This window comes from Globicephala melas, chromosome X (assembly GCF_963455315.2).
Source record: "Globicephala melas chromosome X, mGloMel1.2, whole genome shotgun sequence".
Taxonomy (NCBI): domain Eukaryota; kingdom Metazoa; phylum Chordata; class Mammalia; order Artiodactyla; family Delphinidae; genus Globicephala; species Globicephala melas.
The window spans coordinates 20556577-20583272 of record NC_083335.1 but is presented as its reverse complement, the minus strand read 5'-3'; the positions used below and the strand labels follow the sequence as shown (position 1 = coordinate 20583272).

At 38.9% G+C, this 26696-nt stretch overlaps 1 protein-coding gene across 1 annotated transcript; it reads right to left on the bottom strand.

Moving 5' to 3' along the window:
- Positions 1 to 6681: 6681 nt before the first annotated feature.
- On the bottom strand, positions 6682 to 10288 carry LOC115846170 (exportin-6-like). Its single transcript, XM_030844662.2, is given in 6 exon segments — positions 6682 to 7016; positions 7019 to 7690; positions 7693 to 8490; position 8679; positions 8720 to 9035; positions 9037 to 10288. Coding segments are annotated over 6 exon segments (3363 nt in total). The 5' UTR covers positions 10278 to 10288.
- Between the last annotated feature and the right edge of the window lie 16408 nt (positions 10289 to 26696).

Genomic DNA, 26696 nt, shown 5'->3' with positions numbered 1-26696 from the left:
ACTTGTTATAAAGCATGAATATAATTCTGAATCTTCAAGGGAACTTTTTCAAACTACAAGTCCTGCCCCAGATATATACTAGGAGTGTTACCAAACCAATCTTGGGTCCACTTGCCTGATGTACAGCAAATACTAATACCAAGCTGTGGTGAAGGAAAGTACAGCGTTTATTGCAAGGTCAAGCAAGGAGAATGTGCAGCTCATGCTCAAAGACCTTGAACTCCCTGATGGCATTCAGAAAAGCATCATTAGGGGTGAAGGTTGTAGGGAGCCTGATCATGGACATTCTTCTAATTGATTGGTGGTGAGGTGACAGGGTGGTATTTTGAGAGTCTCAATCATCAATCTTTCTCCAACTGGTCTGGGGTCTATGTGCTTGTGGTCAGCACTCAGTTAACTTCTTCCACCTGGTGGGGGTTTTAGTATCTGTAAGAAAATTCAAGGATATGGCTCAAGATACTATCTATAGCTCTTGAGGAGGAACTAAAGGTCCTTGGCTTTGTTTTATGGCTAAACTATTATTATTTTGTCTTGTTTGATTGTTTTGCTTTGTTTCTGCATTTTCTCACTACTCTGATTAAATATGCTCTTTGGAACTCAGAGAAGGCCTAGGACTCTAAAACTTTTTTACAAACAAGAGGTGGGGTAAATGGGAGGGAGAGAGGGGGTTCTGTCCCCTGGAAGGCCCCAAAGGGTCCTGCTCAGTTTCAGGAGCAGCCAGGCCACCTGTGGAAAACTGCTGCTACAAAGCAAGACACTAGGTCTCTTTTTTTCCCCCTTATGCTCCCATCAGTGACTGCTGTGAAGTAAATATTTACTTTTGCATTCATTTAACAAATATTTACTGAGTGCCTAGTCTGTGCCAGGTTCTGACCAAGGAACTATGGCAATAGTAGTGAATAAATTAGGCAAAAATCTCTGCCTTTAGTGTTGTGGCTATAGATATCTCTTTTTAAGTAAGTGGAATATAATGCCATTTAATTTTACAAAATTCATACTATATTTTCAAGCATGCTTAAATTGCTGTTCATGAAAATCTGAAATCATACTGAACTGTCTGTGACACAAAATAGAAAAATCAATATGGTGATGCCAGTCTTAGTAAATTTAAATCAAAATCTGTAATTGCTCACCAAGACTAATTCTTGGTCTTCAGGTTTAAGTAGTCAAGATTGTAACCACATTTATTTCATGACTTATATCTATAATTAAATTATATTATAGCTATTCTTATCATCATGTTAAAGAAATGTTTCTGAATAGTGGTATAAAGCATATTCATGTTCATTTAATCCTATTTCAGTGGAAGCTGGGAAATGAGTCATTTTTTTTTAAGTGCACATCTTTTTGTCATGACTACCTATTTTGTGATTTAGGAAATCTCTTTGTTAGGGAGGCCTGAAGGTTACAGCAGACATGCCTGCACACTAGAAATCTTAAGAATTAGGTGATATGAATTGCAGTCATTACCTTGTGAGGAAAGAGGTTTGAAAGCAAATTGTCCAAAAGTACCTACAGAGATAACAGTTTGGCTAACAAAACTAGATGGTCAAGACAACCAATAGATCAAAAATGAATGTTTCTAATCATATATTTTACCATTAATTGATTATTTTTAGTGTGTGTTGGAGTAGTCTGACACCATTTTTGATACTTTAAATAGAACCTGGAAAATGTGTTTTTTTAAAAAATCCCCACTATTTGCTCTCCATCTCAAAAAATAAACTGCATAAATCCAAAGCCCAATTTCATCATACACTAGCAGTATGACCTTAACCACGTTATATAAATTCAGATTCTCAGTTCCCTGATTTCAAAAATGGCACTAATAATAGTGCCTACTTCAGAGTCATTGTTAAGACTAATGAAATAATTTATGAAAACCACTTTGCACAATTATACTTCATAGGGGTGATCTATAAGTGTTAACTGATATTATGAGCTATTGGATTTACTTCTACATAATTTTTAGTCAACCAAGCCTACCGTTGGTAATCATGAAAGTTTGGAAGCAAGCTGAATGTCCAATAAAAGTGATTTAGTCAAATTATGATTTTTTTCTAAATAATCAAATTCTATGTGGTAATTAAAGTCATGTAAGGAAAAAATATTTAATAACAAAATATTTTGCTTCATTTTCTGTCAATATGGAAGACTACGTATTCACAGAAAATGAAGATAAAACTAAAAGTACTGAAAAACAGCATATAATTTGGGATGGTCTAATTGGTGTTCAAGCATTCTAAGATGCTAGAGGTATGAGGTATTATCACTGTAATCATCTCTTTGTCATTATCTGAACTCTGAGAAAACATAGTAACACTATTCACAATTAAATGTTAAATTAACACTATCTTGATACAAACAACAGCTAATCTACAGGCAGAGTCAAAAGTGGACTGTTAACACTCACAACTACAGAACATTTGAGTTGCATATTTAAGTCACATCACTCAGAGTGAAGCAACAATGGATGATCCACTACTGTGGACTACAGATCAGTTTCAACATCAGCAGTCAGGGAAAAAAAAAAGGAGCAACAGCAATCATGGAATTCAGCTAGTCTATGCCTTATCCACTTCACACTGAAAACAGTGTGTCTTTCAGCACCTGATTTTTTGGCTGTGATATCAGCTTTGTGCTTTCTCCCATATGTCTTCACCAATAATGGAAATTCAAAACTTTTTACCTCGCAGGATAGAGGTTTCCCAGTAGACTGGACTTTTAGGACCAAAACCAAGACAGTCCTGGAGAAAAAGGATAATTTGGTCACTGAAATGACACGTTAAAGTAAACATCATTCAGTTCTACTACATTTCTTTTCCAGAGAGGAAAATGAGACTAAGAAAGAGCAGGTCATGGATACACAGAATATTATTGCCAAATTTAACACTCCTTACCCTATATTACTGATTGCCAGTTCAAAGATCTTGCTAGTATGACATTTGGTTTTTATTGATCAGAATCTGACTGACCAAAATTTATGTATAGAGTTAAAAAAATAATGTCCATTTTTTAGGCAAATAATTGAGATCTAAAAAAGATATTTCTGTTCATCTTTATAAAGTTAGAGTAAAACATAACAAGTAATTTCTTACTCAATAATTATTTGAAAATGTTTGAAACTTGTTAACCAGCAGTTAGTGTAAAAGTTTACTATATATAATTTCCGTATGTTATGGACTGAATGTTTGTGTTCCTCCAAAATTCATATCTCATAAAGGTGGGGCCCTCATGATGGGATTAGTGCCCTTATAAGAAGAGACAGGAGAGAGCTTGCTCACTCATTCTCTCTCTCTGTCTCTCTCTCTCTCCAGGCAAACAAAACAGGTCATATGAGCACGCAGAGAAATGGCAGCTGCCAAGAGAAGAAACCTCAAAATAAAATTGGCACCCTGATCTTGGACTTCCCTGACTCCAGATGTGTGAGAAATAAATGTCTGTTGTTTAAGCCACTCAATGGTATTTTGTTATAGCAGTCTGAGGCAACTAAGATATCATCCATATATTTAGAGGAAAACATTGTTCTCCTCAAACTGTATAGTATTAGTTATCTACCAGTGCTGTCAAAAACAACTAAATTTTACAGAGGAAGAAGTCACATATAATATTCAATAATAATTTCTACTTTGAATAAAATATAATAATATTAAAAAGAAACACTCCTAAGGAAAACGTGGAGTGGGAATTGTGGACTACTGTGTATATGTGTGTGTGTATGTGTGGATATGCGTGTATTTGAGGTATTAGCCACACATACCTGGGTTTCTTACCAACATGTTTTGAAAACTTTCCCAATCCTTCCAACTCTCACTTGTATAAACTCTACCTTGTTACATCAGGCCTTGAGAGTCCTACTAATCTGGCTTCAGAAATGCAATTAATTTAGACACATGAGCTTGAAACAGCCTGCTCCTTTGTTCATGCACTAACAGAATTCTCCCTGTACCATATCTGCACACTGATGCACAGTCTCAGTTCCTCTCCATGGTCCACTGGATTATGGCTGCACACCTTCCCTAACCTGGCACATGATGACTTTATCCATACTAGAGCACACCAGAACATTCCAGAATGTTCTTTCCTGGTCCTATTAGCCTTTCAACACCTTAGCCCCTTACAGATGCAAGAGTGCAGTCTTCAGGCTTAGGATTCCATTTCCCTCAGCTTTTTTACTCTCACTTAAAGCTGCTTTGCAAAACCTCCTACCCCTGCTCTACCATCCATTCACATTCCCTTTGCTCTTCCAAACCCCCATTTTCCTCTTTTCTAAGTCTCTCTAATGGTCAAATTGTTATGCTCTTGGTTAATACCCTGGATTGCTCTGCATTTCAACTGAGCCACTCTTAATTACATATCATCCATGGAAGCTATGGAGCATGAGGATTAAGAGTATAGACTTGACTAGAGTTGCTTTGCTTGGGTTGAAACCTTTTCTTCTCCTACTTCCTAGTACTGTTACCTTGGGCAAAGTTACTTAACCCCTCTCTGTGCTTTATTGTTCCTGTTCATAAAATGACCATAATGAGAGTAGATGTGTTAAGATATTGCAAGGATTAAATGAGATGATCCGTGTAAAACACTTATGTACCTAGTACAAAAAAAGTGATGAGTAAATTGTAGTTATTAATAATCTGCTCTTTTTACTATTTCCATGCTACAATGCTAGGTGATTTAGGTCAAATTTGTGATTTGAAGGTATTGCATGATTAAGCTATAGCAATCTTGAAACATGCTCTAATCTATTTGTTCTCTGGAATACATTGCCAAAAACATTTCCTGAAATGAAATTAATAAGTCCAGGTCACACTGATTAAAACAGTATCAGAAGAACTGAACTAATACTGGACATTTAAATCTTTGTCTTTAGAAATAATTCAACTGAATCAGTAAGACTTGAGTTCTAGTAACATCATTAATATAGACAGACTATCATTAATTTCTATACAACCTTGAGCAAGTCACTAAAACAAACTGAATTGCAATTTCCTCACATGATGAAATGGGAAAATCCAATTCATTTAAAAAAGATATTTGTTGAGAATCTACTGTCAGCCAGTGTCTTCAATAGATGGCTTACATACATTATATCATTTATCCTTATAACAGTACTATGTAATAGGAATGATTATCCTCACTTTGTCCGAAATAAATAAATAAAGGGGCTCTGCCTATCTATCTCCCTGGGTTAAGAGGATCAAATGATGAAATTGTACTAGAAACTAGACTACAAAGCACTTCCCCAATATTGTACTTTAATTTTAATGTTTTGTTTTGACAAAATACATCATGTCAGTAATTAAATTCTTGTTTATTTTTTTCCCAGTGTTTTGGTGGGAAATCTGAATCATGAAGACCATTGATCAATGTTTCTAGATTTGGATATAATGATTAAATTAGGATCATTTCAAGATAATTAATGAAATATTAAAAGAAGCTTTGAAAGAAAAATAAGTTTTAGATTGAATAAATGTCACTATTCTAGAAATATATTACATATGTGTATATATATATAATATACATATATATATATATAATTAAACATTTGTGCCACAAACTAAAACAGTTAATGCTTTTATATATTTCAGACTTTGAGGACTTTTCATTTTAGCTCAGATACTGAAGAAAAAAGTATCTTTGAGAACTGTGAATTTATTTTTTCTTTAGAACATTTATTGAATTGTTCATTTGTTTTTGCATTTCTCTGAGAAATGCAAATTGACATCACAATGAAATGCCATAACTATTGTAAAAAATAGAACATGCCAAAAAAGATTCTTGTAAAATTGTTTTCATTGTGATTAGCTCATACTTTCATTATTCATCATGTGAGGAGTTCTTCTTAGAAGTTGATGAAATAGATGACAATCCAGAAGTGCCATCTCTTTACCAAGGATGTCTAACTATTTTTATTGGACAAGTGTCACTTTTAAAGTTGATGAACAGCAAACATGAAGTAGTAATAACTAATGTTGAAAAATGAAGCCACCTAAGAAGCAAGAAATGATAGATGACATGGTGCATTTTTAGTACCATAAAAAGTTCAAAAATGAGGAATAGTTTTGGTCATGCCCTAGTTTTGATTTTTTTTAATACAACAACAACATAAGCATATTATTTTTTCATTAAGCTTCTTAGTTTCTTAGTATCACAGTGGAATGATGAGAAAACAAGAACAACAACAAAAATAACCATGAGTCTGCAAATCTCTGACAAAAAGCAGATACTTCAAGGCATTTGAGGGGGAGGGAGGGAGAGTCTTGACAGCAGTGCCAAGGTAGTTCCAGCATCATGCCTCTCCTTAGCTTGCTGGGCCGGGAGGGGTGGGGAGGTGGAATGGTGAGAAGGTGGCACTGTCACAGCTGTCCTTGGCGTTTCTGCCTCGCGACTGATACACGCATGATCTGCGTGGACCACCCCACAGGATTTTCCGGTGCCTCCCCGGTACCTGGCCGCATGACCCCTGCCTGCTCCAAACCCCTGGGACACCCCGGAGCCAGTTCTGCTGGGTGGGCGGCAGGAGAGGAGCGTGGAGGGGACGAGGGCAGGCGACGCCGCTCTGGGCATGAGAAACCGAGGAGAGGCCGAGGCCCATTTGGGAGACACCCGTGGCAGCAGGCGGAGGTGGTGCAGGTGGCAGCGGCAGGAGTCGGTGTCCCTCGGGCGGTGAGCAAGCTACACCTAGAGCTTCATGGTGCCGGGGGGCAGGCTGTCGTTGCAGAGTCTGTAGTAACGCAGGTCGTTGACCAGGCTGTACACATTCTGGGTGAATGAGGGCAGGTCCCCATCCATCTTGAAATTCCGCCCCAGCACATTTTTCTGGTTGGCATCCACACCGTCACAGCTGGTCAGAAACTCTGGGAGGAAGGCCGCGAAGAAGCCATCAAAGTCCACAGAGGCCATGCTGTAAATGGCAATGCCAATCTCCTCCTGCAGGAGGTCGTGGGACTTGTGAACCAGGATCTGGAGCAGCATGTTCACAAACTGAGAGAGAATGGTGGTCCGGAAGATCTTCTGTGGTCCAGCTTCTGCTTGGTGTTGAGAGTCTCCAAGTAAAAGAGATTTTATTTTAATAGGTAGACGTCAGGCTGGAGAAAGGACTGTCCAAAAGCCTGCATGATGGCACTGAACTGAGGCTCATCCTCCATCTGCTCCTCGGCAGTCCCGCTCTGGACACTGGCTAGGATGGTGGACTTGAAGAAGCACCTCCAGTTGTGACGGAGCGACCGGAAAAGCAGCTCAAACAGCTCATCCTTCACATCAGGGGAGGGGCGCTCAGCGATGATGGGATACACCTGCTCTATGCACAGGGCGATGATGCTGGGGAGGAAGGGCTTGAACACCTGGCCAGGTTCCTGGACCACCACCTGCAGGATCTTCAGGAACTTCTCAACCACCCGGCAGCCAGTACTGCCTTCGTGGAGGATGCTCTCGGCCAACTGTTCTCTGGTAAACATATTGAGGAAAGTCTGTATGATCTGCTCAGTGAAAGGCACGCCCATCTGTACTCTAAGGCCTCAAAACAGAGTGGGGAAGAAGCTCAGCATCTCATCAGACACATCTGCCTGATGGATAAAAGCTGGAAAGAGGGCCAGTGAGACTTGAACAGATTCCTGCAGGGACTGGTAGCTGATCTGTTGGGACCTGGTGGATTCCCCAGAGATATTCTCCACGATATCTTCTAAGACACTGTCTGGTGGATAATCACTTTGGTGTCATCCAGGGGCATCTTCCTCTGCGGGGTGACAGCATTGGGCTTCAGGTTGCAATAATCCCGAGAGAGCACAGAGATGAGGCTGGCATGGTTGATGGAGTGCACAGGCCACTGCTGCTCGTTCTCTGGGATGTTTGGCCATGGAAGCAACAGGACGTTAGAGAGGGCGTGGCACACCAATACCTGAGCCTTGTCAACAAGCTGCTGGGTAGAGGCATCGGTGATTCTGTTGAATACTTTCTGTACTGTAGGGATGCTGATCAGAAAGACAGGTCGCACAGTGGTGGCCCGGGAGACCAGTAAATGGCACACAGATAGCAGCAATTTGTCTCGGACCTTGGTGCTGATCAGAGGCGTGACTGTATCTATGGTGGCGGAGATGAGCGTAACAAACTGCTGCATATTCTGCCGATGAGCCTCGCTGCAGTACTGTGCTAGCCAGTGAGAGTAAGCCTGCAGAGCAGCCAGGGACTAAGCATGCACATCAATGAGATCAGGTTTCAATACTGATGGCACGGCAGTCTCAATGTTGTACAGTTTTATCTGAGATCCATACAAAGTGACTTTGACCAACCTCTCCACCACAGTGAGGGTGTCCCTGAAGCGCACTGTGAACACGTCCCCGATGAAGTTCTCAGCTAGGTGGCCCACAGCCTGCAGGAGGGAGCTCAGGACTCACAGGGAACAGTGCAGCTGCTGGCAGTCGTTCTCTGCTGTGATGTTCAACCTGTGTCCTGACCCTGAAGTAAATATAAACTGCCCTAACCCCAGATAAACTTTTTTTTTTTTTTTTTTTTTTTTGCTGTACGCGGGCCTCTCGCTGCTGTGGCCTCTCCCGCTGCAGAGCACAGGCTCCGGACGTGCAGGCTCAGTGGCCACAGCCCACAGGCCTAGCCGCTCCATGGCATGTGGGATCCTCCTGGACTGGGGCACGAACCCGTGTCCCCTGCATTGGCAGGCGGACCCTCAACCACAGCGCCACCAGGGAAACCCCCCCAGATAAACTTCTAAATTGTCCTGAAGAACTGGGAACAGTGTTGAGAAGGCGTGTGTGGGAAGGAGCTCCATCACTTTGGCCACTACCTCCAAGCTCTGGTGTAAGTACCACTGCCACTCTGTCTGCTGATCGTCATCCAGAGTTTTGTCATCCAACTCCTCCAACTGGGCCTGGTTGTATCTGAAGTGGATTCGATTCAACACCTCCATGAGCAAGAGGACTAGGGCGTCTTCGTACCTGTTGAGAACTGCCTCCCTGTCTCCTAGACGGCTTTTCGTTTTCCTTGTCAGATAGTCCAAAAAGAGCGTCCAGATATCCAAACAAGAAGTAACCTTCATGAGTAGGCTGATGAAATGTGTACTTGAACAAAACTGTCAAAAACTCCACCACAGGGAACTGGGAGTAGGACTCGATTCTTCTTAGGTGAACACTCACAAAGAGCTGCAGAAGGTCATTAAACTTCTCGATGTAGCACTCATTGAGTTCTTCTAGCCTTCTCTTCACCGTGTGGGCATTGTTATCCTTGGTGATTTTCTGCAGGTAGAAAGTCTGCTGGAACATACACAGTAAGTAGTCCTCGAATTCCATAGGCACACAGTTCTTGGACATGAGTTCATTGATGCAGGACATGGCCAGGACCCCAAGCCAGCTGCACTCCTGACCCAACACACAGTTCTGGCTGCTGCCGTTAACCAATGCCATCTTTCTGGCCTGGATGTCACAGCCAAAGCAGGCAAAGTGGAAGATGGCGGTAAGGAGGGACGGGATGATGCTGGCAGACAGAGGAATCCGACTGAAGAGATGGGCCAGGCACTCCAAGGCCAAGGAACAGATATACTCACTCTCCGCATCAAGGATGGGGATTGGCTGATTCAACAGTTTGGCTGAACTAGGACTCTGCAACAGGTTACTCAGTAAGTCACCACTTTCTCCTGAGGTTGGGGATGGTGGTGGGGTGGTGGCAGTCACGCTGTGTTTGTCCCAGACAGTCTCCAAGATACCTGTCAGTAGCCCAAGCACTGTCTGCACCTGGTCCAGCAGCAGCTTTTGCAACTCCTCCTTCCGAGCCACTCTGAGGTCCTCAGCGGGACAAGCCAGCTCTTCTGAAGTTGTCTTCAACATGATCAGCCCGAGGGGAGTTGTCACAGGGGACTGGATCAACTGTAAAATGTTAGTAAAAAAGTCATGGTAGAACATGGGCCAATCTTGACGGCCAATGTCAACAATCACTTTGCAGAGCTTGTTCCGGATGAAGTAAGGTAAGGTTTTGTGGTGAGCCAAGAGGAGTTTGGGCAGGCAGCTACGGATTTCCATCTTATCCTGAGATGGGACCCCAAGCCACATTTTATTGATCAGATTCTCAAAAAACGTTAAACTGTACATCATTACACAGTCATTCCTAGTGCTGGAGACAAAATACAGGCAGAATCTCCAGGCTCCTATTTGCTGAGCAAAGTTATCAAGAAGTTCCTCTATCTCACGTTTTCTTTCATTGGTTGTACAGTCGTGGAAAAACTCTGTCATCAGACTTTCCAGTGCCCCGAGAGAGGCTTCTTCAGATGCCATGCTGGCCGGGGAAGGGGGCTGGCTCTCGGGCTTCGGACACGTCCCGCTCGCACAGTTCAGCTCATGGTCCCGGCAGGCTCGGGAAGTCCCCTGCCCGGGCAAAGACAACCGCTTCCCCACCCGGGCCCCGCGGGGACCCTCTATAAAGAGCGCGGCCCCCCGGCCCACCTCATCGGGGACCCCCGGAACTATTCATCACCTCCCCAGGGAAACTGAAAAAGCAGGAAATGGGGCTCGGAGGCCGGCGAGGAGGGCAGCGGCTCGGGGCTCCCCGCCCGGGCCTGACCCCCGAGGGCAGACTCCGGGCCCAGGCAGGGGCTCCCCGGCCCCCGCGTTCAGAAGCGGCAGCGGGCCCTGCCCCGAGGCTGAAGGGGCCTCGGCGGCGGCGCAGCCCGAGCGGCCGGATCAGGAAAGGCCCGAGGGCCCGCGCTACCCTAGCAGCCTCAGCCCACACGGCCACCGCCGCCGCCACCCCCCCCCGCCCCCCTCCCCCCCGGCATCGAGCATCCCTGCGCGCGCCCACCCCGGAGCATCCCTGCGCGCGCCCGCCCCGGAGTGGTCCGCTCGCGCCGCGCGGCCACCCCCGACCAACAGCCCCAACGCGCCGGCCCCAGTTTTGATTTGTGGCCATTTCAGATGGACCCTTCTTTAGAGATAGAATAAAAATAAAATATCTCATTTTCTCCTGAAAATACCCAATATGACTATATAAGTGTGTATTTGTGGGCAACTGAAACACATTCCCGGCTAGTACTCCATAAACTGCAGGGGTCCATTGGGAACTGGGATTTGGCCTGCAGATATCTGTAATAGCAATTTTAAGTGCTTGTAGGATAATGAGAAATTTTAGGTATTCTCAATAATGTCATTCAATGCAGTGTATCTTCATTTCTTTAATAAAAGAGGAAATTCCTGCTGATCAAGTGTTACATAGCTTAAGGCTCATTTGGGGGGATATAATGGCCAATGCCTAATTTATGCTCTTAGGGTTCATTTCAATATTAACCTTTTATGATTCCAATGGGGTTAGAGGTTTAATAGAATGAGGTGAAGTTATTAAAACCTATAACTTTATAATACACACATTTCTCACTGTTCCCTCCAGACTCAGTGTTTCTTTTCAATTTGAAAGAGGCAGGGGATGATTTATCCATATGTTCTTCCCAGTTCACATTTATCTTTAATGAGAACTTTGCCAGTTAGTTTATTTTTGTAATTAATGATACTTTGCTCCTGAAAAAAATTGATATCAATCAGTAAAAATAAGAGAGCCTGTATATATACATACAGAGTCCTCATGTCAGTGACTGTGTGTGTGTTTTGTATTTCTATGTAGTTTTAGAATCACAAATCATAACTTTCTTTTCCAGTGTTCATTACTAAAGGAAGTTTTGCAGAAATGCTGCCTAATACTTTCTGAAGGTCAACTGAAAGTGAGTCTGTGGCATGCTCAGATAAGAGAACGCTGCCTAGAGCCCTGCTATTCACATCATTAATCAGAAAGCGAGGAACTTAGAAGTCAGCCTGGAAATATGAGTTATGTGGGTTAGAGAAGAATGTATAATCCCGTTCAGTAGAGTGTGAAAGTTTCCATATATCTGCTACTCCTAAGTCAGTAATAGCTGAGGATGAAGCTTTATGAGCTTTTTAAATAAAATGGTATTCTTGATAATATATGCCAAATCTCTCTGTAGCAGGATCCAAGGCCACAGTAAGTCACCACTCCAAATTGTTTTAGTAAAGGCATTATTTTGAGTATTGAGAGAACTATATATGGGTTGCCATGTAAATTTGTTTGAAGTTGGATCATTCATGAAAGAAGTAAAACACCACCAAATATTTTATGTTCCTCTGAACTTCAAAACAACTTAAAATATTTAGGGTGTTGGGATGATTGGCCTGGGGTGGGGAGGGGAGTGGCTAGGTAGAAATATGCTGAAGTCATACTATAGGCCAGATTGATTTATATATTATTTAATTTATTCAGCACAAACACATATGCACAGACATATGCAACTATTAAGGTAGGAGGTGTCATCATTTCCATTTTATGGAGGGGGAAATTGAAACTTGATGTTAATAATTTGCCCAAGATCATGAAACCAAAAGGTTGCAGATTGACTCCGAGTATTGCAAAGTTAATGTTCATTTCCCTACAGGGAATGTGTGCCTCGATATATCTTATTTTAGTAATATACACATATTTATCCCAATGAAATTTTTAGCTACTGAACAGACAACACCTTCACGTGGTTGATGTTTGCAGCCTCATAACACCTAGGCTCAAAGCTGCGCATCTAATTGGTGCCCAGTGGAGGGGGGTTAGTGGATTGAATTCATGAATACTGACCTCAAGTCTTAGCAATAAAATGTAAATGTAATGTGATGAATGAATATTTTGGAAAATGGTCCTTCAGTTATGAATATGAGGACAGATCCTGCCATCAGTAGTACATGTTCTGTGATCTATCTTCATCCTGCAGTTGGGAGGGACCTGCAAGTAGTCTCTCATACCAGCACCACTGGCAACACGGATAACCAGATATAGGCATGTGGCATTTAGTCGGGAAGCAGAGCTAAGCATACCGGACCATTTGAACAGCATAAAAAATAGAAATAAAACAGTTGCAATAGTGGGAAAAGATCAAATTATTACTTTCACAATATACTGTATACTTCTTGAGGACAAGAGAAATAGTCTTAATTATGTCTGTATTCCTAGCACCTGGCACAGCGTAGGGGCTCATTTTTCCCCGAGACTAAAGCAAGGGAGTTATATAATCTCTCTAAGGCCATTTGGGTTCTCAGCTGACATCACGATTTTGCACGTTCTTCCCTCCACCTGCCACGTCTTTCCTGCTCTCACTTTCTCCATCGACCTTACCCTCTCCTGCTAATTTTCACATCTCAACTCATGTGTCACCAACTCCAGTAACTTTCCCTGACTCCTCCAGGGACACTTCAGTTCTCCTTTCCTAATATTCCAATTGTACCTGGAAGATACTTCTTAAAGATATAAGGGAAAGTTTCTACATGTCTACAGAACAAGAGTTGGTTTTTTTTTTTTCTTGCGGTATGCGGGCCTCTCACTGTTGTGGCCTCTCCCGTTGCGGAGCACAGGCTCCGGACGCTCAGGCTTAGCAGCCATGGCTCACGGGCCTAGCCGCTCCGTGGCATGTGGGATCTTCCCAGACCAGGGCACAAACCTGTGTCCCCTGCATTGGCAGGTGGACTCTCAACCACTGCGCCACCAGGGAAGCTGTAATTTCATTCTTTTACATGTAGCTGTCGAGTTTTGCCAGCACCACTTGTTGAAAAGGCTGTCTTTTCTCCACTGAATATTCTTACCTCCTTTGTTGTAGATTAATTGATCATAACTGAGTGGGTTTCTTTCTAGGCTCTCTATTCTGTTCCACTGATCTATGTATCTGTTTTTGTTTCAATACCATGCTGTTTTGATTAGTAAAATTTTGTAGCATTATCTGAAGTCTGGGAGGGTGATACCTCCAGCTTCTTTTTTCTGCAGATTGCTTTGGCAAATTGGGGTCTTTTCTGGTTCTGTATGAGTTTTAGGATTATTTGTTCTAGTTCTGTGAGACCCAAATAAACAAAATAAGACAAGAAAGAGGAGAAATAACAACTGATACCACAGATATACAGAAAAATCATAAGACTACTAAGAACAGTTATATGCCAACAAGTTGGACAACCTAGAAAAAATGGACAAATTTCTAGAAACATACAACCTGCCAAGACAGAATCAAAAAGAAACAGACAATTTGAACAGACCAATCAGTAGTAGTAAAATTGATTTAAAATTTTTTTAAAAAGATCCCAGAAACCAAAAGTACAGGTCCAGACCACTTCATCGGGAAATTCAATCAAACACTTAAAGAAGAACAAATACTTATCCTTTTCAAACTACTGCAAAGAACTGAAGAGCGTGCAATATTCTCAAATTCATTCTATGAGGCCACTGTTACCCTGATACCAAAACCAGGCAAAGACTGTAAAAAAGCAAAAATTGCAGGCCAATATCTTTGATGAATATAGATGCAAAGCTCCTCGACAAAATTTTACCAAACCAAATCCAACAATATATAAAAAGGATCATGCACTATGAGCAAGTTAAATTTATTCCAGTCACAAGGATGATTCAACATTCACAAATCAATCAATGTGATATACCACATTACAGAAGGAAGAATAAAAATCATAAGATCATCTTAATAGATGCAGAAAAAGCTTTTGATAAAATCCAACATCCATTTATGATAAAAGCTCTAAACAAAGTGGGTATAGAGGGAACAGACTCCAACATAATAAAGGACATTTATGAAAAACTCACAGCCAACATCATACTCAACAGTGAAAAGCTGAAAGCCTTTCCTCTAAATTCAGGAACAAGACAAGGATACCCACTCTCACCACTTCTATTTAACATAGTATTCGAAGTCCCAGAAACAGCAATCATACAAGAAAAAGAAATATAAAAGGCATCCAAATTGGAAGGGAAGAAATAAAACTGTCACTATTTGCAGATGACATGATACTTTTTATAGGAAACACTAAAGTCTCCACCCCAAAACTATTAGAACTAATAAATGAACCCAGGAAAGTCTCAGGATACAAGATTAATATATGCAAATCTGTTGCTTTTCTACAAACTAAACATAAACTATAAGAAAGAGAAAGCAAGAAAATAATCCCATTTAAAATTGCATCAAATATCTGAAAGAGAAATTAAGGAAACACTCCCATTTACCATTGCAACAAAAAGAATAAAATACCTAGGAATAAACCTACCTCAGGAGACAAAAGACCTGTATGCAGAAAACTATAAGACACTGATGAAAGAAATTAAAGATGATATAAACAGAAGGAGAGATAGACCACGTTCTTAGATTGGAAGATTAAACATTGTGAAAATGACTCTACTACCCAAAGCAATCTACAGATTCAATGCAATCCCTATCAAACTACCAATAGCATTTTTCACAGAACTAGAACAAAAAATTTCACAATGTGTATGGAAACACAAAAGACCCAAATAACTAGAGCAATCTTTTGTTTATTTATTTGTTTGCTTGTTTGTTTATTAAACATCTTTACTGCAGTATAATTGCTTTAAATTGTTGTGTTAGTTTCTGCTGTATAACAAAGTGAATCAGCTATATGTATACATTTATGCCCATATCCCCTCCCTCTTGTGCCTCCTTCCCACCCACCCTATCCCAGCCCTCTAAGGGCTCACAAATACCGAGCAACTCTCCCCATGCTATGCAGCTGCTTCCCACTAGCTATTTTACATTTGGTAGTGTATATATGTCAATGCTACACTCTCACTGTATCCCAACTCACCCACTCCCCTCCGCATGTCCTCAAGTCCATACTCTACGTCTGGGTCTTTATTCCTGTCCTGCCCCTAGGTTCGTCAGAACCATTTTTTTAGATTCCATATATATGTGTTAGCATACAGTATTTGTTTTTCTCTTTCTGACTTACTTCACTCTGTATGACAGACTCTAAGTCCATCCACCTCACTACAAATAATGCAATTTCATATCTTTTTTGGCTGAGTAATATTCCATTGTATATATGTGCCACATCTTCTTTATCCATTCATCTGTTGATGGACACTTAGTTTGCTTCCATGCCCTGGCTATTGTAAATAGAGCTGCAAAGAGCATTGTGATATATGACTCTTTTTGAATTATGGTTTTCTCAGGGTATATGTCCAAGCGTGGGATTGCTCTGTCATATGGTAGTTCTATTTTTAGTATTTTAAGGAACCTCCATACTGTTCTCCATAGTGGCTGTACCAATTTACATTCCCACCAACACTGCAAGAGAGCACCTTTTCTCCACACCATCTCCAGTTTGTAGATTTTTTGATGTTGGCCATTCTGACTGGTGTGAGGTGATACCTCATTGTAATTTTGACTTGCATTTCTCTAATGATTAGTGATATTGAGCATCGTTTCATGTGTTTGTTGGCAATCTGTATATCTTCTTTGGAGAAATGTCTATTTAGGTATTCTGCCCATTTTTGGATTGGGTTGTTTGTTTTTATTGGTGTTGAGCTGCATGAGTTGCTTGTATATTTTGGAGAATAATCCTTTCTCAGTTAATTCAGTGGCAAATATTTTCTCCCATTCTGAGGGTTATCTTTTCATCTTGTTTATGGGTTCCTTTGCTGTGCAAAATCTTTTAAGTTTCAATAGGTCCCATTTGTTTATTTTTCTTTTTATTTCCATTTTTCTAGGAGGTGGGTCAAAAAGGATCTTGCTGTCACAGAGTGTTCTGCCTATGTTTCCCTCTAAGAGTTGTAGTGTGTCTGGCCTTACATTTAGGTCTTTAATCCATTTTGAATTTATTTTTGTGTATGATGTTAGGGAGTGTTCTAATTTCATTCTTTTACATGTAGCTGTCCAGTTTTCCCAGCACCACTTATTGAAGAGGCTGTCTTTTCTCCATTGTGTACTCTAGCCTCCTTTATAAAGATAAAGTGACCATAAGGGCATGGGTTAATCTCTGGGCTTTCTATCCTGTTCCATTGATCTACATTTCTGTTTTTGTGCCAGTACCATACTGTCTTGATTGCTGTAGCTTTGTAGTATAATCTGAAGTCAGGGAGCCTGATTCCTCCAGCTCCATTTTTCTTTCTCAAGATTGCTTTGGCTATTCAGGGTCTTTCGTGTTTCTATACAAATTGTAAAAATTTGTTGTAGTTCTGTGAAAAATGCCATTGGTTAGTTGATAGGGATTGTATTGAATCTGTAGATTGCTTTGGGTAGTATAGTCATTTTCACAATGTTGATTCTTCCAATCCAAGAACATGGTATATCTCTCCCTCTGTTTGGATCATCTTTAATTTCTTTCATCAGTGCCTTATATTTTAGTGCATACAGGTCTTTTGTCTCCTGAGGTAGGTTTATTCCTAGGTATTTTATTCTTTTTGTTGCAATGGTAAATGGGAGTGTTTCTTAACTTCTCTTTCAGATTTTTCATCGATAGTGTACAGGAATGCAAAAGATTTCTGTGCGTTAATTTTGTATCCTGATACTTTACCAAATTCATTGATTAGCTCTAGTAGTTTTCTGGTAGCATCTTTAGGATTCTCTATATATAGTATCATGTCATCTGCAAACAGTGACAGTTTTACTTCTTCTTTTCCAGTTTGGATTCCTTTTATATCTTTTTCTTCTCTGATGCTGAGGCTAAAACTTCCAAAACTATGTTGAGTAATATTGGTGAGAGTGGATAACCTTATTTTGTTCCTGAACTTAGTGGAATTGGTTTCTGTTTTGCACCACTAAGAACGATGTTGGCTGTGGGTTTGTCATATATGGCTTTTACTATGTTGAGGTAGGTTCCCTCCATGCCTACTTTCTGGAGAGTTTTTGTCATAAATGGATGTTGAATTTTGTCAAAAGCTTTTTCTGCATCTAGTGAGATGATCACATGGTTTTTATCCTTCAATTTGTTTATATGGTGTATCACATTGATTGATTTGCATATATTGAAGAATCCTTGCATTCCTGGGGTAAATCCCACTTGATCATGGTGTATGATCCTTTTAATATGCTGTTGGATTCTGTTTGCTAGTATTTTGTCAAGGATTTTTGTATCTATGTTCATCGGTGATATTGGCCTGTAGTTTTCTTTTTTTGTGACATCTTTGTCTGGTTTTCGTATCAGGGTGATGGTGGTCTCGTAGAATGAGTTTGGGAGTGTTCCTCCCTCTGCTATATTTTGGAAGAGTTTGAGAAGGATAGGTGTTAGCTCTTCTCTAAATGTTTTGTAGAATTCGCCTGTCAATCCATATGGTCCTGAGCTTTTGTTGTTAGAAGACTTTTTTTTTTTTTTTTGCGGTACGTGGGCTTCTTACTGTTGTGGCCTCTCCTGTTGCGGAGCACAGGCTCCGGACGCGCAGTCTCAGTGGCCATGGCTCACGGGCCCAGCCGCTCCGTGGCTTGTGGGATCTTCCCAGACCGGGGCACGAACCCGTGTCCCCTGCATCGGCAGGCAGACTCTCAACCACTGCGCCACCAGGGAAGCCCTGTTGGAAGATTTTTAATCACAGTTTCAATTTCAGTGCTTGTGATTGGTCTGTTCATATTTTCTATTCCTTCCTGGTTCAATCTCAGAAGGTTGTGTTTTTCTAAGAATATGTCCATTTCTTCCAGGTTGTCCATTTTTTTGGCATATAGTTCCTTGTAGTAATCTCTCATGATCCTTTGTATTTCTGCAGTGTCAGTTGTTACTTCTCCTTTTTCATTTCTAATTCTGTTGATTTGAGTCTTCTCCCTTTTTTTCTTGATGAGTCTGGCTAATGGTTTATCAATTTTGTTTATCTTCTCAAAGAACCAGCTTTAAGCTTTATTGATCTTTGCTATTGTTACTTTGATTTCTTTTTCATTTATTTCTGATCTGATTTTTATGATTTCTTTCCATTGGCTAACTGGCTTTTTTTGTTCCTCTTTCTCTAATTGCTTTAGATGTAAGTTTAGGTTGTTTATTTGAGTTTTTTCTTGTTTCTTGAGGTAGGATTGTATTGCTATAAACTTCCCTCTTAGAGATGCGTTTGCTACATCCCATGGATTTTGGGTTGTTGTGTTTTGTCATTTGTTTCTAGGTATTTTTTGATTTCCTCTTTGATTTCTCTAGTGATCTCTTGGTTATTTAGTAGCGTATCATTTAGCCTTCATGTCTTTGTATTTTTTAGTTTGTTTCCTGTAATTGTTATCTAGTCTCATAGTGCTGTGGTTGGAAAAGATATTTGATCTGGTTTCAATTTTCATCAATTTGCCAAGGCTTGATTTGTGGCCCAAGACATTATCTATCCTGGAGAATGTTCCATGAGCATTTGAGAAGAAAGTGTATTCTGTTTTGGGATGGAATGTCCTATAAATATCAATTAAATCTATCTTTTTAATGTATCATTTAAAGCTTGTGTTTCCTTATTTAATTTCATTTTGGATGGTCTTTCCATTGGTGAAAGTGAGGTGTTAAAGTCCCCTACTATGGTTGTGTTACTGTTGATTTCTTGTTTTATTGCTGTTAGCATTTGCCTTATGTATTGAGGTGCTCCTTTGTTGGGTGTATAAATATTTACAATTGTTATATCTTCTTCTTGGATCGATCCCTTGATCATTATGTAGTGTCCTTCTTTGTCTCTTATAATAGCCTTTATTTTAAAGTCTATTTTGTCTGATATGAGAATTGCTACTCCAGCTTTCTTTTGATTTCCATTTGCATGGAATATCTTTTTCCATCCCCTCACTTCTAGTCTGTATGTGTCCCTAGGTCTGAACTGGGTCTCTTGTAGACAGGATATATACGGGTCTTGCTTTTTATCCATTCAGCAGTCTATGTCTTTTTGTTGGAGCATTTAATCCATTTACATTTAAGGTAATTATCAATATGTATGTTCCTATTATCATTTTTTTAATTGTATTGGGTTTGTTTTTGTAGGTATTTTCCTTCTCTTGTGTTTCCTGCCTAGAGAAGTTCCTTTAGCATTTGTTGTAAAGCTGGTTTGGTGGTGTTGAATTTTCTTAGCTTTTGCTTGTTTATAAAGGTTTTAATTTCTCTGTCGAATCTGAATGAGATCCTTGCTGGGTAGAGTAATCTTTGTTGCAGGTTTTTCCCTTTCATTTCATTAAATATGTCCTGTCATTCCCTTCTGGCTTGAAGAGTTTCTGCTGATAGGTCAGCTTTTAACCTTATGGGGATTCCCTTGCTGATTTTAATATTTTTTCTTTGTATTTAATTTTTGATTGTTTGGTTAATATGTGTCTTGGCCCGTTTCTCCTTGGATTTATCCTGTATGGGACTCTCTGCATTTCCTGGATTTGATTGACTATTTCCTTTACCATATTAGGGAAGTTCTTAACCCTAATCTCTTCAAATATTTTCTCAGTCCCTTTCTTTTTCTCTTCATCTTCTGGGACCCTTATAATTCGAATGTTGGTGTGTTTAATGTTGCCCCAAATGTCTCTGAAACTGTCCTCAATTGTTTTCAATCTTTTTTCTTTATTCTTCTCTGCGGTAGTTATTTCCACTCTTTTATCTTCCAGGTTCTTATCCATTCTTCTGCCTCAGTTATTCTGGTATTGATTCCTTGTACAGAATTTTAAATTTCATTTATTGTGTTGTTTATCATTGTTTCTTTGCACTTTAGTTCTTCTAGGTCCTTGTTAAACGTTTCTTGTATTTTCTCCATTCTATTTCCAAGATTTTGGATCATCTTTACTATCATTACTCTGAAGTCTTTTTCAGGTAGACTGCCTGTTTCCTCTTCATTTGTTTGCTCTGGTGGTTTTTTGCCTTGCTCCTTCATCTGCTGTGTTTTTCTCTGTCTTCTCATTTCGCTTAACTTACTGGATTTGGGGTCTCCCTTTTGCAGGCTGCAGGTTTGTAGTTCCCATTGTTTTTGGTGTCTGCCCCCAGTGGGTAAGGTTGTGCTGTTGTAAAAACACCAAAGACAATAAAATAATCTCAGAAATTTCAAGCACCAAAGGTTTATTTCTCACTTGTACTACACTACACGTCAGTTGAGGGTTGTCAAGGGGTCTTCCTCCACATCATCCTTATTCTGAGGCTCAGGCAATAGAACACCCACTCTCTGGACAATTGAAGGTTGCCATGCAGGATTGACATAGAGATTTTAAGTGTCTCAGATGAACAATTAAATGATCTGGCCTCAAAAGGGCACATATCATCTCTAATCATAATTTATTGGCTAGAAGTAATCATAAGGTCCCTTCCCACCACAAGGGGGCTGAGAAGTGCCATTCTGCTATATGCTCAGAGATTCTAAGAATTGAAAATAGTTGGTGAATAGAATTAACCACCAAATTTGGTATGTGTAGACACAAAATTCAGGATACTACTAGGCAACATGGAACAAGAAGTGAATAAAGGAGGGATACAAAAGGAGAGTCATTCTATCTTCAATATTTTATTTTTTGAAAAATTAAAGGGAAGCTGGAATGAAATATGGGAAAATATTGAGATTTGGCAAAGCTGAATGGTAGGTGCACAAGTGTTCATTTTATCATTCTATATAACTTTCTGTATGATGGAACTACTTAATAAGATTTAACATATGAGAAAAAATAAATTAACAGTTAGTTATATTTAAGAAGAAAAGAGAGAAAATATTAGGAAAGAGAAAGGCAAACTAACCTCAGGTATAGAGATCATTTAAGGATATATTGTACATTCCCAATGTTTTTTAAAACATGACTGGAATGGGTATTTTCTAGAAAATATATATATTCCCAAAATGACTCAAAAAGACAAAAAGCAGAAATGGACTAATAATCATAATAGAAATTGATAAAGATATCAAAGAACTATGTTACCTTCCTACCCAAATTGTCAGGATCAGGTGGTTTCAGAGGTGAAATTTTCCATATTTTGATAAGTCGATAATATGATGTTCATTTATTTAATGCCTAGTAAGGCATATGCTAAGTGTTTTATATTCATTATCTTTTTTTTAAGAATAAATGTGGTGAAATTTTGTTTTTTTCTTCAAGTTTTACTGAGATATAATTGGCATATAGCACTGTATAAAGTGTACAGCATACTGATTTTAGTTACAAGCATCATGAAATGATGACCACAATAAGTTTAGTGAACATCTATCATCTCATATAAATACAAAATAAAAGAAAAAGAAAAAAAATACTTTTCCTTGTGATGAGAACTCTTAGGATTTCCTCTCTTAGCAACTTTCATATATATACAGTAGTGTTAATTACAGTAATCATGCTGTATATAGTCATCATGCTGTACGTACATCCATAGTACTTATTTATCTTACAACTGGAAGTTTGTACCTTTTGACCACCTCCATCTAATCCCCCCCACCCCTACCCCCTGCCTCTGGTCACCACAAATCTGATCTCTTTTTCTATGAGTTTGTTTGGTTTTGAAGTATTGTTGACCTAGAATACTATGTTAGTTCCTGTTACACAATATGGTGATTTGGTATTTCTATGTATTTCAAAATAATTGCCATGATAAGTCTAGTTACCATCCATCATGAAGATATTACATAGTTATTGACTAAATGCCCCACACTGCACATTTCATCCCTGTGACTCATTTATGGTGGATGTGTGAAGAAGATGAGAGAAATTAAGAGGTACAAACTTCCAATTACATTAATTATCTTGTGATGTCTTCTGAAGAGACCCATTTAATGAATTTTATTATTATTCTCATTTATAAATGTCAAAACAAAGAACAAGTAGTAGGGCCAGATTTTAAATTCATTTCTCTGTCTACAGAGATCATTATTTTCGAAGTTATAATCCTATAACTTCTATGCATTTTAAACTGTTTTGGAGCATGGAATGACAAGGAAACTTTTCTAATTATTTTTTAAGGGAGCATAATACTAATACCCAACCTGAACCTGATGAGGATAACAAATGTGAAGAAAGCTACTAAAAAATATGCATTACATGTATTGATGCAAAAATCTGAAATGAAACATTTGCAAATGTAATCCAACCGCAGATAACAGAATAATGCATAATAATGAAGTGGGAGGCACTCTAAGAATGCAAAGAGTTCAATAACAGGAATCCCTTAGGAACTGAATAAATGTAATTTACCATATTAATAAGTCAAAAGAGATAAAAAATATGATCATACTGGTAGATGCCAATAAAGTATTTATAAAATTCAACCTTCATTAAAACATGAATGCCTCCTTAAAAAATGTTAAAAACCTTATATTTTATTGCAAAAAAAATTGAAAAGACTGAATGTAATTTCAGGAACAAAATTAAAATGCTGCTTTCACTATTATTATTTAAAATTGTTTTAAAAGTGCTAGATAATGCATTTAGACAAGAGAACAAAATAAAATTTTACATATTTGATATGAAGATAAATGCAAAATTAATATACAGTGATTAATATCCATTTATACTAACAAAAGCAAGTTACAATATAGTGGAAAATCCCATTTAAATAAGCAGTCTAAAATAAAATGAAAATAAAATAACAAGGAATAAATTTAACAAGCAATGCATAAGTACTAAATGAAGAAAACTACCATATAAAACTTTACTGAGGGAAATTAAAAGAAAAAGACCTGAATAAAAGTAGAGAAATATAGAAAAGGTAATAATTTAAAGATGTCAATTCTCCCTGTGTCTATAAAATGAAGATTAAAAGTTATTTTTCATCCTTCAGATTGATAACAAAGAAAAATATTAGCAAAGATTAAAAAACATGAGGAAACCTGCTGTTAGGAAAGGTGTGGGGTGTGGGCATATTCATGAATGACAATGAAAATGCAAACTGTTCCAGCTTTTTGGAAAAGCAATTAGCATGTGCTTTCTTAACAAATTAAATACATGACTCAAACTAAAAACCGCATGTTTAATCATAAAAAATTTAAAATATCAAAATTAACTTCCAAGAACAAGAGAAGAATGCTTACTATTATAAAGTTATTTTGAAAGTACTAAGTACCTATGTTCTGGAAATGCACAGACAGAAGAACAATAATAGTTTAAATATATATCTAGTCATATACTGTAATTAGAAAATATAATACAAGTAGCATTTTCAATTTTTGGATAAAATGGTGGACTAATCAATAAATCATCTAGGGGAAACATTAGCTACTGAGAATAGTAATAGTAATAAGACAGTCCAGCTAATATTGATTATATTCTTACATGTTCCAGTTTTGTTCTAAATTCTTTGAATGGATTCTTTCATTTTAATCACAAGCCTATGAGTTAGGGAGTATGATTACCCCTTTTTTACAGATGAAGAAATGGACTTCAAGAGGTTAAGCGATTTTCTCAAGGTCACTTGGCTATTAAGTGGTAAAGCCCAGATCCATGTCTTTCTTATCATAGAATTTAACACTAGCTGCCAGGCTTGATTATTACCTCAAGCACTCAAATAAATTACAGATAGATCAAATATTTAAATGTTAAGAATTAAATCTTTGTAGAAGAAGATATGTATGAATGCTCTTTGTGATCTTGATGTGGGAGATGCCTTTCTAAGCCTCACTGGTATACCTAGAAGCCAAAAAATTTGATAAATATGATGACATAAAAAATGTAAAGTTTCTTCTCAGCTAAAAATACTGCAATGAAAGTTAAAAGACAATCTGGGAGGAAGTATTTGTAGTACATTTGACAGACTAATTTTCTTAATGTTCAAAGAGACTGCATAAATCAAAACTAAAAAGATGAGCAACATTATTTAAAAATGGGCAAAGAACATGAAAAGCCAATTGAGAAATGAGTTGAAAATGATTATTAAAAATGAAAAGATGCTCACCTTCACTAGTTATCAGAAATATAAATTAAAATGAGAATTTTTCACTCTTCAGATTAATAATGAGGAAAAATATTAACAAAGATGAAAGAACATGGGGAAACCCACTGTCAGGAAAGGCATAGGATGTGGGTACATTAGTGCATTGATGGTGGGAATGCAATTTGTTCCAGCCTTTTTGGAAGGGCAATTACTGTTGTGCCTCAAATTTTTTTAAATTAAATATTCTTTGACTCAGTAGATTTTCTGGGAATATTTCCTAAGATGATACCCCCAAAATGCATAAAGGTGTATGCACAAACATGATCACTGCAACACTGTTTTTTGGTTTTCTTTTTTTTTTTGTGGTACGCAGGCCTCTCACTGTTGTGGCTTCTCCCGTTGTGGAGCACAGGCTCTGGACGCGCAGGCTCAGCGGCCATGGCTCACGGGCCCAGCCGCTCCCCGGCATGTGGGATCTTCCCAGACCGGGGCACGTACCCGTGACCCCTGCATCGGCAGGCGGACTCTCAACCACTGTGCCACCAGGGAAGTCCCTGCAACACTGTTTTTAATAGGGAGCATTTGGTAACAAACAACTTAAACATCAATCAAGTGAAGAGTGGCTTAGTAAAGAGCTGTAAAGCCAGGAAAGAGAATGCTCAACAGCCATGAAATCGGTGATATGAATGGACATGAAAAGAAGTCCACAATACTTTGATGAGTGAAAAAAGCAACATCCCAAATAGCATGCATAATATAACCTTATTTGTGTAAAAGTGTATGTAGGTGTGTGTGTTTACATGTGCACATACATGAATGTATGACAAAAAAATCTTGACCTCTTGTTCTCTCATTATTTCCACAGGGTGTCTCATTCAAAGAAACAACAGTCGATCATCTCAAATACTCAGAAAGCAACTTTACTCTTTACTTCCTACTCTGGAAGAGTGCCATAGTGGAGAATACATTCCCAGTACACAACAAAACTTCTCCAGCACTCTCTCCTCTTTCTCTCTGTCTCCCTCTAGGTCTTCAGTGCTTCTTCAATTCACGCAATTGGAAGAACAGCTTTAAAAATCACTGATGCATAGCACAGGGAGCTTTGTGACCACCTAGAGGGGTGGCATAGGGAGAGTGGGAGGGAGGGAGATGCAAGAGGGAAGAGATATGGGAATATATGTGTATGTATAACTCATTCACTTTATTATAAAGCAGAAACTAACACACCATTGTAAAGCAATTATACTCCAATAAAAATGTTAAAAAAAATAAAGTTCAAAAGTAAGTGACAACTTAAATGATATATGGAATATTTTGCTGACTTACAAGAGCATGCAGAATTAAATATGATCCAGTTCAAATGTTAAAAAAAAATCTCTGATGCGTGTTACTGGTTTATCAGCCAGAGAGAGAGAGAGAGAGAGAGAGAGAGAGAGAGAGAGAGAGAGAGAAGTTTCTCATTCCCAGTGTCTTTCCCCAAATTTCCGGGGGCCAGGCTCACACTGAATTAAAATGGCAGCTTCTCTATTACTCAGGTAGAGGAGATAAAGGGCTAGGGTATGGTGGGAGAGGGAAATTCATAGGAATAAAAAGGCCCTGGGCAGATAAAACTACAAAGATAATTACAGAGATAAATATATATTCTTAACCAAGCCTTCCTGGTTATTCTCCCAATTAAAGATAGGTTAACTTGTTTGCATTGAAAGGTTCCCCACTTTACAATGCTCTTAATACAATAACTTGTCCTAAACCATTTGAAACAACTTCTAGCACTTCCTGTGAGGCTTTCCTATGCGTACTGTAGAGACATGGTATGTTAAAGATTTGTGACTTCATATGTAATTTCTTGAATTGTATGTAGACATTTCTACATGTTTTTAGACCAGAATTTCTCAATCTAGGGACTATTGACCATTTGGGCTGAATTAATCCTTTTCCTTGATTGGAGGTGGGGAAGCTGACTTGTGTATTGTAGAATTGTTAGTAGCATCTTTGGCCTCTCGCCATTTAATGCCCGTAGAGCCTCCCATTTCCCCCTCCGCACGTTGTGACAATCAGAAGTACGTCCAAACATTGCCAACTGTGCCATAGGGGTCAAAAATGCACCTC